Source organism: Ranitomeya variabilis, chromosome 5 (genome assembly GCF_051348905.1).
Source record: "Ranitomeya variabilis isolate aRanVar5 chromosome 5, aRanVar5.hap1, whole genome shotgun sequence".
NCBI classification, from domain to species: domain Eukaryota; kingdom Metazoa; phylum Chordata; class Amphibia; order Anura; family Dendrobatidae; genus Ranitomeya; species Ranitomeya variabilis.
This window is the reverse complement of record NC_135236.1, coordinates 136031898-136051162: the sequence shown is the minus strand read 5'-3', so window position 1 is coordinate 136051162 and position 19265 is coordinate 136031898. Positions and strand designations below refer to the sequence as shown.

General features: G+C 43.4%; 1 protein-coding gene across 3 annotated transcripts in view; it reads right to left on the bottom strand.

Annotated features, from left to right (window-relative positions):
* The window catches only part of ADAMTS17 (ADAM metallopeptidase with thrombospondin type 1 motif 17), a 383062-nt gene extending 364049 nt beyond the window's left edge, over positions 1 to 19013 (bottom strand). For 2 of the 3 annotated variants that reach the window (XM_077263365.1, XM_077263367.1), the window contains exons 1-3: positions 18683 to 19013; positions 15340 to 15701; positions 3049 to 3232 (exon numbers count right to left, since the gene is read on the bottom strand). In XM_077263365.1, coding sequence (XP_077119480.1) covers positions 3049 to 3232; positions 15340 to 15701; positions 18683 to 18722 — 586 coding nt within the window. In that variant the 5' untranslated portion in view covers positions 18723 to 19013. The remainder of the gene's footprint in view (positions 1 to 3048; positions 3233 to 15339; positions 15702 to 18682) is intronic. The other variant, XM_077263366.1, reaches the window with a different exon arrangement.
* Positions 19014 to 19265: the final 252 nt, after the last annotated feature.

The window sequence follows — 19265 nt, the reverse complement described above, 5'->3', positions numbered from 1 at the left end:
GAATCTCTAATATGCACCATCTTGGGGTATTTTTGTGGGACTGTTCTATGTGTCTATCTGCCTGTTTTGTGGTTCAATGAAGTATTGTCACACTGTTTTACCCTCACCCTGTGTTGTTTGAGTAGCTTTACTCCCACATTAAAGGGAGAGCGGGTGTTCGGTGGGACGAACCGTGGTCCATGTGGTTTCAGCTAGCGGACAGCGGTGCCCGCCGACCCCGCGTGTCTACACACTTCCTAAAAAAGGAACATCTGAAAGTACCCCCAGAATAGAATGGATAGGTAAATTCCTGCATTCTCACAATATTTGATCTAACAAGTAGAAAAGAGCAAACATTAAGGCAAGATGAGCAAATAAATTCTTAGGCGCCTGATTCATCTGCTAAATCAGTGGTTCACAGGGCTTCCATCATTCAGCCACAGACTACATTCTAGCTGCTGAAATCACCGTTGCCTCTTCTGACTTGTAGACCCAGTACATGATGCCGTACAGGGCCTACAAATTAAAATAGGCACTGGTGATGCCGGCAGGTATGAGGTGGTTTGCAGGGCTTCCATCCTGCAGCCATGGACTACTTATGTGCACACTGAACCGGGGTTTTGAGAATGGATTTTCTCATCTCTAAAATTACATATTTATGTTTTGCACGATTTCCATCTTTGTACAGTTAATCATACATGCCAGATCAGACCTAGGCCAAGTGTGGGGCACATTCAGCCCTTTGTATGTCCCAGTTTAGCATGTGGACCGAGACAGCCGAAAGACTGAAAACATTGGCCCACATAATGCGACCACCCTCTGCTGCTGGGCATCCCAATATCACAGCTATCTGCATCCCCAGGATGCAGATTGTATTCACCACTATGATGAAGGACAGAGCCACCGGCTCCTTCTTCCATCATTTAGTTTGTGTGACGCAATGATGTTTCTACATCACATCTGCTGTGTGGAGCCTCTGTGCAACAGCAACAACCAGAGCAAAGCACTGGGAGCGAGGTATGTGGGGTTTTTTTATGTGTGAATTTGTGCGGGATGTGTGTCTGTATATAGGGGTGACTATTTGGGGGGCTAATACTGTACATAGGGCGCTGTGTGGTGGCTCATACTGTATATACGGGGCTGGGTGAGGGATCACACTGTATAGGGGGGGCAGCATACTTAATTCTCAATATTTTGTGATAGATTTATTTTATATTATGTTAATATTAATATTGAGCAGACTTAATTATAGCCTATTGGTTCGGCCCTCAGTCACGGTCTCTCTTGTGGCCCCTTGAGAAAATTAATCGTCCACCCATGTTCTACATGATTGGAGACACCATGTATGGTAATGGCTGTCAGGTGAGGAATTTACATATAATAAGAGCTTGTGATTTAATGCCATAAAACCTGGAGACAGAAATGTAACCGATTTACATACATAAATACAGGTCCTTCTCAAAAAATTAGCATATAGTGTTAAATTTCATTATTTACCATAATGTAATGATTACAATTAAACTTTCATATATTATAGATTCATTATCCACCAACTGAAATTTGTCAGGTCTTTTATTGTTTTAATACTGATGATTTTGGCATACAACTCCTGAAAACCCAAAAAACCTGTCTCAATAAATTAGCATATCAAGAAAAGGTTCTCTAAACGACCTATTACCCTAATCTTCTGAATCAACTAATTAACTCTAAACACATGCAAAAGATACCTGAGGCTTTTAAAAACTCCCTGCCTGGTTCATTACTCAAAACCCCCATCATGGGTAAGACTAGCGACCTGACAGATGTCAAGAAGGCCATCATTGACACCCTCAAGCAAGAGGGTAAGACCCAGAAAGAAATTTCTCAACAAATAGGCTGTTCCCAGAGTGCTGTATCAAGGCACCTCAATGGTAAGTCTGTTGGAAGGAAACAATGTGGCAGAAAACGCTGTACAACGAGAAGAGGTGACCGGACCCTGAGGAAGATTGTGGACTGAGTCTGGTGTGGAAACATCCAGAGCCACCGTGCACAGGCGTGTGCAGGAAATGGGCTACAGGTGCCGCATTCCCCAGGTAAAGCCACTTTTGAACCATAAACAGCGGCAGAAGCGCCTGACCTGGGCTACAGAGAAGCAGCACTGGACTGTTGCTAAGTGGTCCCAAGTACTTTTTTCTGATGAAAGCAAATTTTGCATGTCATTCGGAAATCAAGGTGCCAGAGTCTGGAGGAAGACTGGGGAGAAGGAAATGCCAAAATGCCTGAAGTCCAGTGTCAAGTACCCACAGTCAGTGATGGTGTGGGGTGCCATGTCAACTGCTGGTGTTGGTCCACTGTGTTTCATCAAGGGCAGGGTCAATGCAGCTAGCTATCAGGAGATTTTGGAGCACTTCATGCTTCCATCGGCTGAAATGCTTTATGGAGATGAAGATTTCATTTTCCAGCACGACCTGGCACCTGCTCACAGTGCCAAAACCACTGGTAAATGGTTTACTGACCATGGTATTACTGTGCTCAATTGGCCTGCCAACTCTCCTGACCTGAACCCCATAGAGAATCTGTGGGATATTGTGAAGAGAAAGTTGAGAGACGCAAGACCCAACACTCTGGATGAGCTTAAGGCCGCTATTGAAGCATCCTGGGTCTCCATAACATCTCAGCAGTGTCACAGGCTGATTGCCTCCATGCCACGCCGCATTGAAGCAGTCATTTCTGCCAAAGGATTCCCGATCAAGTATTGAGTGCATAACTGAACATTATTATTTGATGGTTTTTTTGTTTGTTATTAAAAAACACTTTTATTTGATTGGCCGGGTGAAATATGCTAATTTATTGAGACAGGTTTTTTGGGTTTTCAGGAGTTGTATGCCAAAATCATCAGTATTAAAACAATAAAAGACCTGACAAATTTCAGTTGGTGGATAATGAATCTATGATATATGAAAGTTTAATTGTAATCATTACATTATGGTAAATAATGAAATTTAACACTATATGCTAATTTTTTGAGAAGGACCTGTATATAAAATGCTGCCTTTTACTTTTGTATTACATAAAAAAAATGAAGCACACCTGATATAACTTGACAATTCTTATGTGGGATCTCGGACTGTGAAGAAGAAGAGGAAGGGGAAACTTCTGCTTCACGTTTGTATCTTATTATATGTTCTCTTCCGGAGAAGTGAGCATCGGGATGTACCGATGTGTTGACCGGTTGTAACATCAGCTGCTCCTCTCCTATGTGAATGAACCCATTCTGTGGAGAAGAATTAGAAAGATCACACAAATGCTAAACATCGTAATTACAAAGCAGGACAAGACTAAAGAGAGTGTAACACATCAGTAATTCTACAAAGGGTTCACATAAATATCATTGAGTTTGTCAATGATGTCAGCAGTTCCTGAAGGTAAATTGCATTAATTAACCCTCATTACATAATAGCATTAAAGCTAAATTCCACTGCAGTAAGTGTATATATTGTGTATAAGCACATGGAATACATGCAACTCAAGCATCTTGAGGCACCACAGAATGACCCAGACCCTCTTCCAACCTGGTTGATAATATCCTACAGTTTCCAGTTCCACCAATCAGAAAACTAATTTTAGTTTGCAGCTTACGGGATATCCTTATTTCACACAGGCCTAAAATTGATAATGTACAGTGGGTACAGAAAGTATTCATACCTCTTAAAATTTTTCACTCTGTTTCATTGCAGCCATTTGGTAAATTCAAAAAAGTTCATTTTTCACATTAATGTACACTCTGCACCCCATCTTGAGGGGAAAAAAAAACAGAAATGTAGAAATTTTGACAAATTTAATAAAAAAGAAAGACCGAAATATCACATAGTCATAGGTATTCAGAACCTTTGCTCAGACACTCATATTTAAGTCACATGCTGTCCATTGCCTTGTGATCCTACTTGAGATGGTCCTACTCCTTCATTGGAGTCCAGCTGTGTTTTATTAAACTGATAGGACTTGATTTGGAAAGGCACACACCTGTCTATATAAGACCTCACAGCTCACAGTGCATGTCAGACCAAATGAGAATCATGAGGTCAAAGGAACTGGCCAAGGATCTCAGAGACAGAATTGTGGCAAGGCACAGATCTGGCCAAGATTGCAACAGAATTTCTGCAGTACTCAAGGTTCCTAAGAGCACAGTGGCTTCCATAATCCTTAAATGGAAGAAGTTTTAGACCATCAGAAGTCTTCCTAGACCTGGCCATCCAGCCAAACTTAGCAATTGTGGGAGAAGAGCCTTGGTGAGAGAGGTAAAGAAGAACCCCAAGATCACTGTGGCTGAGCTCGAGATGCAGTAGGGAGATGGGAGAAAGTTCCACAAAGCCAACTATCACTGCAGCCCTCCACGAGTCAGGACTTTATGGCAGAGTGGCCCAACGGAAGCCTCCCCTCAGTGCAAGACATATGAAAGCCCACAGAGTTTGCTAAAAAACACATGAAGGACTCCCAGACTATGAGAAATTAGATTCTCTGGTCTGATGAGACAAAGATAGACCTTTTTGGTGATAAATCTAAGCGGTATGTGTGGAGAAAACCACTGCTCATCACCTGCCCAATACAAACCCAACAGTGAAACATGATGGTGGCAGCATCATGCTATGGGGGTGTTTTTCAGCTGCAGGGACAGGACGACTGGTTGTCATTAAAGGAAACATGAATGCAGTCAAGTACAGACATATCCTGGATGAAAACCTCTTCCAGAGTGCTGTGGACCTCAGACTTGGCTGAAGGTTCACCTTCCAACAAGACAATGACCCTAAGCGCACAGCTAAAATAACAAAGCAGTGGCTTCAGAACAACTCTGTGATCATTCTTGACTGGCCCAGTCAGAGCCCTGACCTAAACCCAATTAAGCGTCTCTGGAGAGACCTGAAAATGGCTGTCCACCAACGTTCATCATCCAACCTGACAGAACTGAAGAGGATCTGCAAGAATGGCAGATGATCCCCAAATCCAGGTGTGAGAAACTTGTTGCATCATTCCCAAGAAGACTCATGGCTGAACTAGCTCAAAAGGGTGCTTCTACTCAATACTGAGCAAAGGGTCTGAATACATAAATCACCATGTGATAGTTTTTCTTTTTTAATAAATTTGCAAAAATTACTACATTTGGTTTTTTTTTTCCCAGTCAAGATGGGTTGCAGAGTGTACATTAATGAGAAAAAAAATGAACTTTTTTGAACTTACCAAATGGCTGCAAAGAAAAAAAAAAAAGTGTGAAGAATTTAAAGGGGACTGAATAATTTCCGTACCCACTCTATGTGGGTAATGAATACGCTGCTTACGGATGGCAATCTTTTAGAAAAACGGGCTGCTTGATAATCCTATTCAGCCAAGAAGTGGCTCTCTCCATTGAAATCTAAGGCTACTTTCACACTTGCGTCGGTACGGGTCCGTCGCTAAGCGTCAGCGCGACGTACCGACGCACGTGAAAATTTGGCACAACGTGGGCAGTGGATGCAGTATTTCAACGCATCCGCTGCCCATTTTAAAGTCCCGGAGAGGAGGGGGCGGAGTTCCGGCCGCGCATGCGCGGTAGGAAATGGCAGACCCAACGTACGAAAAAACGTTCCCTTGAACGTTTTTTCGTGCCTACGGTCCGCCAAAACACGACGCATCCAGTGCACGACGGATGGCCATCCGTCACAATCCGTCGCTTAAACAAGTCTATGGGAAAATGCAGGACCCTGCAAAAAAAATTTCAGGATCCTGTATTCTCAAAAAAACAACGGATTGTGACGGAAGCTGAAAAACGCAAGTGTGAAAGTAGCCTAAGGGAGTGTGGTTGACTAAAGTATCGCCATAAGTGCAAACCGCTGGCTTTATAAATTGGAGCAAGAACGGAGTGCACGGACTTACTAGCAGCTTTCCCGACCCGAACAAGCATGATAGCTGCATAGAAATATACCGTATATTTGCACTCTTGAATCAGGAGAGCCGTCGGCCAGGCAATACACTACTGCCTTCTGATCTCTCTCTGAATTATACAACCCAACCGTCTGACTCTACCCTAATACGCACTTTGGCTATGTTCACACATTGCATTTTTTAGCATTATTTCATGCAAATAAAAAGCTGATGTTTACAGTAGCATCAAAAGCGATGATTTAAAAGACAAAACAAAAAACAACTCATGCACACACTTAGTTTTTATGCCTGACTGAATTGTATAACTGCAGCGCTTTTGAAATCTGCGGCATGCAATCTTAGCTAAGCAGAGCTGATCAGAAAAACGAAGAGGTACAGCGCTCCTGCCCTTCTGATATAGAGATTAAGAGATCTCATCACCCAAACGCCGACTAATCAAAGCTGCTAACATCTCACTACGACAGCTACACTAAGTACGGAGGGCCATATGGACCAAGTGTAATTCTCAATCTTAATCTGGTTTTATGTATCACTCTACAGTATGTCTAGCAGTGGCAAAAAAGTGGCATTTGATATACAACAGACCGCCTCTTAAAATACACAGGCTTGGTCCCTACTTGAGTTCTTACCAAGTTTTATGACAAAAAACTGAAAGACAATGGGTAAAAGTGCCAATACTCTCCCTCCCAAAAAGAAAAACTATCTGCAAAAATGCTTGTGGGGAAAATTCTGCAACATAGATAGGCTTTGTTAATACTTCTTGGGTCCCTAAGATTTATTTCTTATAAAGAGCATTTAGTTGTAATTAATTATTTCCCTATGTCCAACCAGGACAATTTTTTTCCACTAAGTAATTTTATGCTAGTGGTTCATTTCCTCAGAATATACGACAAGTGTGCACTTCCATCTCTTACTTCCGATGCTGTGTTGTAAGCAAGCGAGTGCTCACTGAAGATCTCTCAAAAACCTGCAAACCACAGCAAAGGGAAAGAATCACCAGGAGCCTGGAGCTCAGGAGAGGCTTCTCCGTCTAACACAACTTCTGCCAAAAACAACACACGCATTTTACACTAAAAATAAAACCTTGAAGCCCAGAAACGACCTACAGCAGAGATTTATCTAGGGTCCTTGTGACTATTCCTGGTAACAGGGTGTGGATGAATCCAAGAGGTAAAGTAGCGGGACGGAACAAATCTCTCTGCTGTCTAGGAAAACTTCCACCCTGCAATGCTTCATAGAACCAAAGTAATTAATTCCAATATGAGGTGTGGAGATAAACAGAAGTCCAATTGTGCTGCAGGCAAACTCCGCTAAATAGTACAAAAAGACATGTTTACAGCGCCCTCAGATGGCTCAGCACCTCCCTAGACAAATAAACAATAGAGTAGAGACAACAATAATCCATTGTAATATATGTTTTAAGACTGGGGAAGTACATTACAATCTAGTAAAAATGCAAAATTTGTAAAAAAAAAAAAAAAAAAAACATTGCAGAGGGCTAAGTTCTACATAAAATATCTGCTACAGGGGAGTTGTGATATTACAACAATATCATTGTTAAACACTAGAAAGAATAGGCAGATATCTTTAAGATAAGCAGTGACTGATCCAGAGAGCAGGGTCTTGAGGTGCCTAGTTTGAGTGAAGTGATGGCAGTTTGTGCGCCATAGCTCCATTCATCGTCTACAATGTCTCCAGCAGTCCCATAGACAATGAATCCGGCGATGGGCACATGCACGGACCGGTTACTGCTTCATTACAAAGTTGTTCTTCTATTACTGGGATTGGTGACTGTCTGATTAGTGGGACTCCCAGCATTCAGCAAGGTATCACCTGTCCTGCGGCTAGATTATAACTTGTAATGATGGGAATAATCCCCTAATTTACCTTTATTTGTCCCAAAGACGCCATAAAGTATAGACACAAAATGGCTTTATTGACATGTGCAACCAGATAGCACCCTCTGCAGCTTATGTTCAATTCTGTAAAAAAAAAAAAAATGCCTCACCAGGAACTAGAGGTTACCTCAGTTTGTAAAGCACTGTCCTAGTTGAAAGTCTGTTTTTTGTTTTTTTTTTGTTGGAAATCTTATCTTTGGTAGACTTGCATGCTAATACCTCATGTGAATACAAGTGCCACAATGAAGAAGAGTCCCTAGCAGGAGCAGACATGCCATGATTGGGGCAACACGTCCAGACTAGTGATGAGCGAATATACTCGTTACTCGAGATTTCTCGAGCATGCTCGGGTGACCTCCGAGTATTTTTTAGTGCTCAGAGATTTAGTTTTCCTCACCTCATCTGAATGATTTACATCTCTTAGCCACCTTGATTACATGTGGGAATTCCCTAGCAACCAGGCAACCCCCACATGTACTTATGCTGGCTAACAGATGTAAATCTTTCAGCTGCGGCGATGAAAACTAAATCTTCGAGCACTAAAAAAATACTCGGAAGTCACCCGAGCGTGCTCGGGAAATCTCGAGTAACGAGTATATTCGCTCATCACTAGTCCAGACGCCCAATTTCATCTCCAAAGTTACAAGCAGCTTCTGTCAGATACGTTTTTGGACTGCCAAGAGTCAATATCCTGTTCTAGGACAGGGGCCCTCTTATGTCTGTGTTCCCCTGGTCCCTATTGTTAAAATAAAAAAAACCTCTATTTTTAGGCCACATTCAGTATTTGGTCAGTATTTTACCTCAGTATTTGAAAGCCAAAATCAGGAGTGGGTGATAAATACAGAAGTGGTGACGTGTTTCTAATATACTTTTCCTCTGATTGTTCCACTCCTTGATTTTAGCTTACAAATACGGAGGTAAAATACTGACCAAATACTGAACATGTGAACGTGGCCTAAGACTCAGCCAAGGATAACAGCATAGGGTACATAAAATTCCTATGCAGCAAAATGGCTTTACAGTGACCACAGAGGATATGCCACGGCCATGAATTTACCACTCACTATACCCTATTACCCATGAGTGCCCATATGTGGATATTAGTCACCTTGAATTCATAACTGTAAGGGCATGTGCCCACTATCAGTAATTGCTGCGGGTTTGACACTGCTCCAGCATAGTGGATGGGATGTCAAGAAATCCTATGTCCACTATGTGTCCACGGATGCCTGCAGCTCACCCGTGGAGACTGACATGCGGCGCGTCTTTCCAGAACACAGCATGTCAATTTCACCTATTGAATATATTGAACAATATGAATCCACACGGTTCAGTGAACACATGCAGATTCCCCTGCGTTCAATGGACAGCAGCGCTTTGGAGGCAGTGAACATGCACTGCGTCCAAAACGCTGCTACTTATGGATCGTGTGCACCCGGCCTTATACTAATTATTCTATACAGTAACACACTGAAATTCATCCAATCAGGCATCTGGAGAAAAGGTTATATGTGTAGGACCTGGGGAGCAGAAATAGCTCAATAGGGTCTTACCCTAGATACATCAAATTAAAATAAGTAAAGGTTGTGCTAACCTGAAGGAGTTGTGATCACACAACAATGTACAGGTATAGAGATTCCAGCGGCAGCAGATCCGCAGGTCATCCAACCAATACAATGGACTTGGGAGAGGAAACGTGGACAATTCCACGTTGCTGAGGAGCGGATTAAGGCTCCAAAGCCAGGTTATGTCCTGAGGAAGAAGTGTGTATACTTCAAAAACGCGTTGACTTAAAAAAACTATTATACGAACTCCTGGCTTTAGATCTAATCAGCAGTGCGGAATTATCCACCTTTCCTCTCCCAAGTCCATTGGACAAAAGGTTGACAGCAATTTGTACAGAAGCTGTAGCCATGTACTGTTGTCGATTATGAAAAGTATGAAAGGAGAAGATATAAAAAGGATAAAGACCTTATAAATATTGTATTTTACTGTCTTTTATTCTAGAAGGAAATATTCTTTACTAAAACATTATATGAATTACATTACAAAAATGTCTAATTTGCTCCAGATTTACTGTAGACTGCCTGATTGTAGGGATATGAAATTATAAAGTAGATAAAGACTCCTTATCATAGTTTCAAGTGAAGTAAAGGAAAAGAGACAACTAGGAATCTAGCTCTGGAGCCATTTGACAATTCGCACTGACAGCAGTCATCCAGACAGCCAAACCACTCCAAAATGAAAAATTATCATATCACAGTAACAGGCTTGTAGGTGCCAACATGAATTAAACAGCAATTCAGCAGTCTACACAATGCGCAAGGACGCGGTATGGGAATTTCTTCCTAATGGATGGTTTTCTTTCCATTCCTGCATAGTTACTTATCACCATAATTAATTAGCACTGTGCCTGCTCTGTCTCCAGTATTCCCTTGTGCACCTATTAGGCTACTTTCACAAATGAGGTTTTCAGTGTCAGGCTAAATCCGGCGAATGTTGGAAAAACTGGATCTGGCGCAGATTGTGAAAAACTGATGCAACGGATCCGTTTTTTTTATGGATCCAGCTAGCCTATTTAGATTATTGGATAAAAAAAAATTTGGAGCATGCTCAGTTTAAAAAAACCGGATCAGGCTGCTGGATCCGCCTTTTTCCGGATCCGGCACCTTCAGGCTCCCATAGGCTTCCATTCTAACAAACAGCCGGAAGCGCTTCAGCGGATTCGGCGCTTCAGGCTTTTTCGCCGGAGACAAAAAACGTTGCTATGGACGTTTTTTCAAGAAACCGGAAGCGGCAGATTTGCCAGATCCGGCGAAAACCGGATGAAACGCAATGTCATCCGGTGCAATCCGGCACTAATACAAGTCTATGGGAAAAAAACCTGATCCGGTGGCAACATTCGCCTGATCCGGTTTTTTGAAAATTAGCCGGATTTAGCCTGACACTAAAAACCTGATGTGTGAAGGTAGCCTAATACACAATTCCCCTAACATTTCTATAGGCTTTTCTTCAGTACCGTCCTCAATTAATCCAAACACAAATGCCGATTGCACTGCAGGCCATCTATAAGACTAGAGGCAAGTACAGCATGTGCCCGATGAGGCCAAGTACAGTTTATTTTCCAATTCCTGCTCTTGGCTACATTTTTATACATCATAGAAAATCCCTTTAACCATGACAGACAGGGTAATGCCTTACTCTTGACAACACTTCAGTGACAGTTGTGATACTTTATGGGCATTCAAGATGTAGAGTACAAAAGCAGAATTTAGTAATGTCAGCATAACTAGAAATGGTACTCGTGTGCACAGCTGCCTGCAGAGGCCTTAAGGTCCCTTGGTTGCATAAAGTACTAGTATTATAAGTGATACGTCATAGGTTGAGGACATGTTACAAATTGTGCATTAGGTTCCAGAAGCTTCAAATGACACCTCTAAAAATAATTTCAACAATCACAAGTAGCGGAGTCCATATTCAAAAATCTTAGGAAAACCCCTTGGACACTTCTCTTAGGCCACGTTGACACGTTCAGTATTTTACATCAGTATTCGAAAGCCAAAGCCAGGAGTGGAACAATCAGGGGAAAAGTATAATCTACTATATAACTGTCTAAAGGTCACTTCCGTCTGTCCTTCTGTCTGTAACGGTTATTCGTTCGCTGATTGGTCTCGCCAGCTGCCTGTCATGGCTGCCGCGACCAATCAGCGACGCGCACAGTCCGGAAGAAAATGGCCGCTCCTTACTCCCCGCACTCACTGTCCGGTGCCCGCATACTCCCCTCCGCTCACACAGGGTTAATGCCTGCGGTAACGGACCGCGTTATGCCGCGGGTAACGCACTCCGTTACCGCTGCTATTAACCCTGTGTGACCAAGTTTTTTACTATTGACGCAGCGCCAATAGTAAAAGCATCTAATCTTAAAAATAATAAAAAAACGATTATATACTCACCTACGCCGCCTTTCCCGCTCCTCGCGATGCAACCGGCACGTTCCGGTGGCACAGATGGTCTGGCAGAAGGACCTGCCATGACGTCACGGTCATGTGACCGCTAAACGGTCATGTGACCGCGACGTCATGACAGGTCCTGCACGACCAGGACCTGCCGTGACGTCACGGTCATGTGACCGCGTCACAATCACGTGACTGCGACGTCATCACACCCTGGGACCGGAAGATGCCGCCTGCACCCCACACAGGCGACAGAGGTACAACTCGCCTGCGGAAGGTGAGTATATGTTTATTTTTTATTTTTTTAACCTGTGTCATACGTGGATGGGCAATATACTACATAGCTGGGCAATATACTACATGGGCTGTGCAATATACTACGTGGCTCTGTGCTGTATACTATGTCACTGGGCAATATACTACGTAACTGGGCAATATACTATGTGGCTCTGCTGTATACTACGTCACTGGGCAATATACTACGTGGCTGGGCAATATACTACGTGGCTGGGCAATATATACTACGTGGACACACATATTCTAGAATACCCGATGCGTTAGAATCGGGCAACCATCTAGAAGAAACATATGCACCACTTCTGTATTCATCACCCACTCCTGGTTCTGGCTTAGAAATACTGATGTAAAATACTGAACGTGTGAACATGGCCTTAAAATGTATTTCACTAGCGGCTCACGTTACTACCTTTATAGGGAAAAGCGCTGTGTGGAAATGTAGAACGTCATGTTTGTATCTCTGTAGTTGGTGGGAGGTGATGATTCTTTAAGGTTTATGTTATAGCTTCCGGACTATATATTTATGGGAGCTCAATGCCTTGCATTAAAGGGAACATGTCACACCCCCCCCCCCCCCAGGGTGTTTTTAAGTAAAAGAGCCACCTTCAGCAGCACTAAGGCAGCATTCTGTGAAGGTGGCTCTTATGCTTAGTATCCCTAGGAATGCTGAAATAATCACTTTTATAAATTGCCCGCCATGCTTCTATTGTGTCCCGGAGGTATGTTTTCTCCTCCGTGTCAACCGCCTCCGAGACGTCAATCATCTCCCTCTTGCGTCTGTGCAACCCCTCCTGTGTTCCTGTTACATGCCCGGCGCCTGCGCTCTGTCAACATTTCTCACGCATGCGTTGTGAACTTACAGCAGGAGGACGCAAGAGGGACATGATTGACGTCTCTTTGGCGATTGACACTGGGGGAGAAGATATACCTCCGGGAAACAATAGAGGTATGGCAGGCAATTTATAAAAGTGATTATTTCAGCATTTCTAGGGACAATAAACATAAGAGCCACCTTCACAGAATGCAGCCTTAGAGCTGCTGAAGGGGGCTCTTTTACTTAAAAACGCCCTAGGGGGTGACAAGTTCCCTTTAAGGTTTGCACTGTCATGTTATCTACAGTGGCAATAATGTATTACAGTCAAGAATAGTGACTGGTAAAGTTATGGGGACATTACATGCCTTCTGTGGATACTTGTCATTTTCAAGTTCAATGCTTCCAACTTAACATTCTCAAATAACAGTTGACCTGCAGTACCTGTCAGCGGCTGCTACACACTGAGCAGAGATGATAGCAGCTTTTCAGTAGAGGTGCTAGGTGTCGCACTCCACCAATCTGTCAATTTCATATGCCCAGACAACACCTGTACTATACTATTTACAGCGACTTGCATATGAAGGAATTATTTCATTAGAAGAACCAGTTTCATACTACAGCCAATGTGGGAATGAGCCGATAGCTGCAGGTTTGGCTCCCAAATCCCACATAAGAAGCTGATTTTGGGGTGTAACGTTTCTCTTCCCCGACACTTTTCCTTGTTTTATATCTTTTTATAGGGAATTCAAAACTGATACACAGCGTTATGCCCAAAATAGGACCAGCTGGGACTTTTTTTTTTTTTTTTTTTAACCTCAAAAGGTGATTAAAGGGAATCTGTCACCTCATTTTTCGCATATAAGCTGCGGCCACCGCCTTTAGGGGCTTATCTACAGCATTCTGTAATGCTGTAGCTAAGCCCCCGATGTAACCTGAAAGATAAGAAAAACAAATTAGATTATACTCACCCAGGGGCGGTCCGGGTCCGATGGGTGTCACAGGTCCAGGTCCGGCGCATCCCATCTTCATATGAGGTCATCATCCTCCTTGCTTCTGTCGCGGCTTCTGCACAGGCGTAATTCTCTGCCCTCGGGCAGGCGCCAGGCCTCTGTGACCTTTCTTGGCGCCTGCGCACTGCAGTACTTTGCTCTGCCCTCAACAGGGCAGAGAATTATGCCTGAGCAGGAGCCGCGACAGAAGCAAGGAAGAGGAAGTCATCATATGAAGATGGGAGGCGCCGGACCCGGGCCTGCGACGCCCATCGGACCCAAACCGCACCGGACCGCCCCTGGGTGAGTATAATCTAATCTGTTTTTCTTATCTTCCAGGTTACATCGGGGGCTTATCTACAGCATTACAGAATGCTGTAGATAAGCCCCTAATGGCGGTGGCCACAGCTTATATGCGAAAAATGAGGTGACAGATTCCCTTTAAGAAAATACATTTGGAATGTGACCCAACAAACCCATCCTTGGACTCTGTAAGGGGGCCACCCCTCTGACCTCTAGTAAAGTGGCTTTTATGTACCATAATGTTGATGTTTCAACCCTTTTAAATCATCTCCATAGTTTATATTATAGTTTAATCAGTCACATATTAGATGAAAGCTTCCTCTTGGACTTTTATACCTGTCTTTGAGGATTTCCACCATTTTTTAGATCAGTAAGGAATTGGATATTGAATCTTGAAAATATGGCAGTGGTAACATGTGATGACATTTAAAGTAAATGGACGCCCTCAGTGGCAAATGTTCTTACTTTTACTATTTTAAGGGTTATTCTATTTAAAAACAACAAACAAAAAAAAAAAATACCATGTCATCTCCCATGTCACAAAATGTTAATCACTGGGAGACTGACTGCTGAGATCGGTTGGGGTCCCAGGAGCCGGACCTGAAGTGATGAGCAAATTATCCCCATCATATGAATAAGAGATAACTTGTTTTTGGAGGAATGACAGGTTAATGCTTGCATTTTTGGCAAAGAAGCATTTTTTGCAATACGGGTTAATGGAAACTTTTGGTCAATTTGTCTTCAACAGCCTTTATGTATGACAGTACATACCTGATTGCAGAATGCACTAACAGTGAAATCCGTCATCTCCTAAACCCATTTATGACCGTCTGAAAGCTGATCTTTGATGTGGTCATATATTGGCTTACAATATGGTTCAAAAGAGAGATTATGGTTACAACTTCTGCTGACAAAACAAGCTCACTGATGGATTTGACTGCAGTGCTAACTCATTCTGCAGTCTGTTATGTACAGTGATACATAAAAGCTGTGGAAGCTAAACAGCCCAAAACGTCTGATGAGACACTATGGCAAAAAAATGTATTCATGATTAAAAATGTTGACAACGGCGTCCATATTCTTTAATGTCTGAAAATGCCCTGAACATCCTTGTGCCCATCTAAACGCCATTATTATTTACTTTAGTGTATATAATGATTTTTCTCCTGATGAATGAAGGCATTTGCATATAATAATTTACAGGTACACACCAGTCCTGAACATGTGCTGACCGATGCAAAAGACTTGTTGTGGTTGAGAACTTCTCCAACATAGAAACAAAGCTCTTCCTCTGGGATTTTGGTTTGGATTTTGTCTCCGAATTCTGTCCTTTCCTCCACCATAAAACCTGTAGCCAGGAAATCATGGACCCTCTGCAGGTGCAAATGAAGGTCCCTGCCAAATGCAGGCAGATGGATATACATATTATTCGGATGGGTTGTTGTATCTTTGGGAACAGAGCGTGGCTTTCGGATGTTAGTGAAGATTGAGTCATCTCTCAGTGGCAGAGGGATCTGCCCAGACCATATTAACTGTGGAATTACAACTTCAACTGCTGGCTCAGAGCAGCCCGCTAAAAAACAAAACGGAATTGTCATGATTCAGACAAGACGTGTCAATACCATAGTTTAACAGGTTACAATGCTTCCTATGCTCTATCACGAATATATGCATATAGAAAAGTGAGACCAGGTGCGAGTTTGGTGGATCCAAAAGCGAAAACGTGCAAGATTAAGTCCACGTAATATGGCAATATTGCAGATTTTACCGGCACATTCGCAAACGTACAATTCACAATGGTTTCAAGTATCACGTATGTGGATGATGAGATTTTAACATATCTCATCAACATGCCGCAGATTTTGTTTGCATAGAAAGTGACTGGCCGTGGGGATTTTATAATTCCCAGCATGTCAATGTATGATGCAGATTTTCATCTCGGATATCACCCCGTTCTATGCAGTGGGGTAAATCCACTGGTAAATCGCAAGCTAATTTTGGGCAGAATAATCCAAAGTCTATGAACAGTGTTGGACTGGGGTGCGGAGGGCCCACTAGCAACATTGACTTTGAGGGGCCCACTTTTCACCTGTATGCAAATATTACACTACTGTCGTTCACAAATTTACCTATATCTCTCTATAATAATAAATTGAGTAGTATGGTAAATGAATGACGAGATGCTGCTTTTTTCTGTACAGATTGAATATGCCAAGTTCTGAACATACAGTGGGGTTGGGGGGTCAGATCTGCACAGGAGCCCACCGCGAAATTCCCGTTACCCTATGGGCCAGTCCAAGCCTGCATGTGGACCTACGTTGGCAACTGGATTTTTTTTTTTTTTCTTTTTACAGATATACCACAGATTTCCACCCAATAAACTGTAAGGTGAAATTGTGACATACTGCATATTATAAAATCTGCACCATTGGTAAATTTCCAAATTCTGTAGCATTCAGATGAGATTGGCTATAATTTCATCCAGACGTCTTGCACTGTGAACGGGGCAGATTTTACCGACGTAATATATCTTACATCTTTCAGGAGAAAATTGAGACTTTATTAAAGAGCATGAACACCTATAGACTTTACTGGAAAGAGCCAATAGAAGTGCCTACTTTACATCTGCAAATGTGGGTCAGAGGACTCCTGTTCTCCAGACAAGTTGTCCTATGTGGAGTATTTTAAACTAGTTTATGTTGGAGTAATATTGTGTCACTTTGGTAATAGAGCACCACTGCAAATATAAAGAGAGGTCTATCTGTAACATTCACGCCAGAGATCCTTAGCTGACCCACTAGTGATGCCATTTTTCTATGCACCTCTGCCTAGAAGGGTCATTGAAGCCAAGGCCCCTCTGCAGAATCAGCTGTGCTACAGGCAGCACTCGGCTCCTAGCCGGACTCCAGCTCCTAATGAACGGAAACTATGATGTTCAGCGAGGGGGACCCTGCCAGGATCGGCTCAGGTTGAAACATCAGCTATGAAAATATAAAGGGCCTCTTCACACAGCTCAATCCTCCCCCCTCCAAACACATAGCAACACGCACAGTAAGAGGTACAGTGATATCTGGGCTAAGTCGAAGGGGCTCCAATTTTACGTCAGCTGCTATTTTACGGGGGAATAAAGCTTTACCTACTAAGCTGCTTTCTGCTGAAGGACCCTGGAATAGAAAAATACGACATCTGGCTGCAAAACTAGCCACGACCAATGTGCAAGACCATGTGCCACACAAGCAAACACATTTTCGTGAACATTGGCCACTGCATCAGCATCAATTTGTATTTTATCTCGTAATTTTTCAGGATCCCTGCCTGGACATAATTGGAAAAATGTTTAATCCACATTCCGAGGAAAGGTTTAACCCTTCATGAAGCTGAGCAAAAGTGTCTACACTTCCATGTTCTAGCCTCGCAAAAATAAACCACTGCTGCCAGAATTGTGAGAAGTGTCACTAGCCATGTACAGACACATGCCACGCTGCCCCATGCATGGTATTCCATCTAATCTATTCTAGGTGGTTATGTGCCATAGTGGTGTAAGACTCTTCAGCGAGATACGTGTAGGTATGTATTACAATAGTTCATCCTGCAGTAAAGTGACGAAACGTGCAATACCCTGGACAGCACTCACATGCTGCCTGCACATAGATAAGGCACGAGATCCAACCACAAATGACATCAAATGATCACAATAGTGTTTGGACACTTTGGCTCCATTGTGTCCACCTGTAACCAACTGCATGAACCATGCACCAATTATGGCACTGTATAAAAGTATAGGAGACTTTGCATCTAGCCTCGTGCACCTTGTGAAAAAATAGTGTATTAATAGAAAAATGCACTGCAATTTTTTTGTAAAGGTGAATTCTGGCCCAATATATTCTCATCATATGTGTATGGAACAAGAGGAACAATAATCTAAGTCCTCATCCATGTACTGGACCTTAGTGTCCATCTACTATTATTCTTCCCCTTCTAAGCGTTCCTCCATCCTGGGGAGTGACAGCGGTTCACAGCACCAGTCCAGATGTCTTCTCCACTACTCTAGTGCATGTGTGGCAGTCTGCAGCCGCTGGCGGCAAGAAGAGACCTGGAAGGTCCAGCAGTACAAACAGACAGGATGCCTGGAAGAGCGAGGACTGCGTCAAGCCAGGATCTGGGAATATTCAGGGCGCCTGCGCTGCCAAAGCCATATTAACCTGTTAGCAGCCAGAAGAGGCCCACAGAGTAACGGGGATTGGGGTCATTCAGAATTTCGATCTGGGGTACTGGGGGGGTTGTGGGTCTTGATAATATTTAGATGGGTACTAATAGCATCTGTGTTTGTTTTCTAGACACCCAATAATCTGCAGTAAATCCGATATCTAGGACTATATTTTACCTGTTTTACCTAACACAATTGGGTAGAAAGTATTCTTCACCCCATAAGCCCAAATCAGTTAGGTTGGAGCCTTGTAAAACTGTCCATGGAGGGATCACAAAGCTATAGAATGTGACATTATTTCTAATGCCAGGATACAAATAATGAATGACAATAGTAACTATTCTTACCTGGTGCAATGAGGAGGTACAACAGGCTGAGAAAAAGCATCCTAAGGCTCCTGCCCACCTCACTGTGGAGGTGTCCCTACAAATACACAGGCTGTGGGGTGCCCAGGTGAGGCTGCCCAGCCCCAGGTAGCAGGTCACTGGATGCCAAGTGATGCAGTGCAATAGACATGCAGAGTGCACTACAAGTGTCAGCAGTCCAGGGATGCAGTGCACTGGAGCAGTCACCTCATAAGCACTGCAGTGCCGGGGTGTGCAGTGCCCGCTGCTGACAGGACGGTGCAGGGAAATGCCCGGTATTTGCAGGTCTTCAACCTTTGGATAAGTAATTACCAGAAGAGACAAACTGAAGTGGGTCTTCACAGCCCGCCCGCCAGGCACCGGGCGCGCCAATCACGGCTCGGCCAGCACCGGGGACGGCGAATGTCAGCGCAGGTATTGGGAGAGGGAGACAGCGGGGGGCGGGAACTGCGGCAGTACACGTGGTTGGGGCGCAGTACCCCTACATGGCCGCTAGGGGGAGTGCGAGGTATGAGGCCAGAAGATGCCGGGCAGGTGTGAAGGAATGGCCGGGCCGTGATTGCAT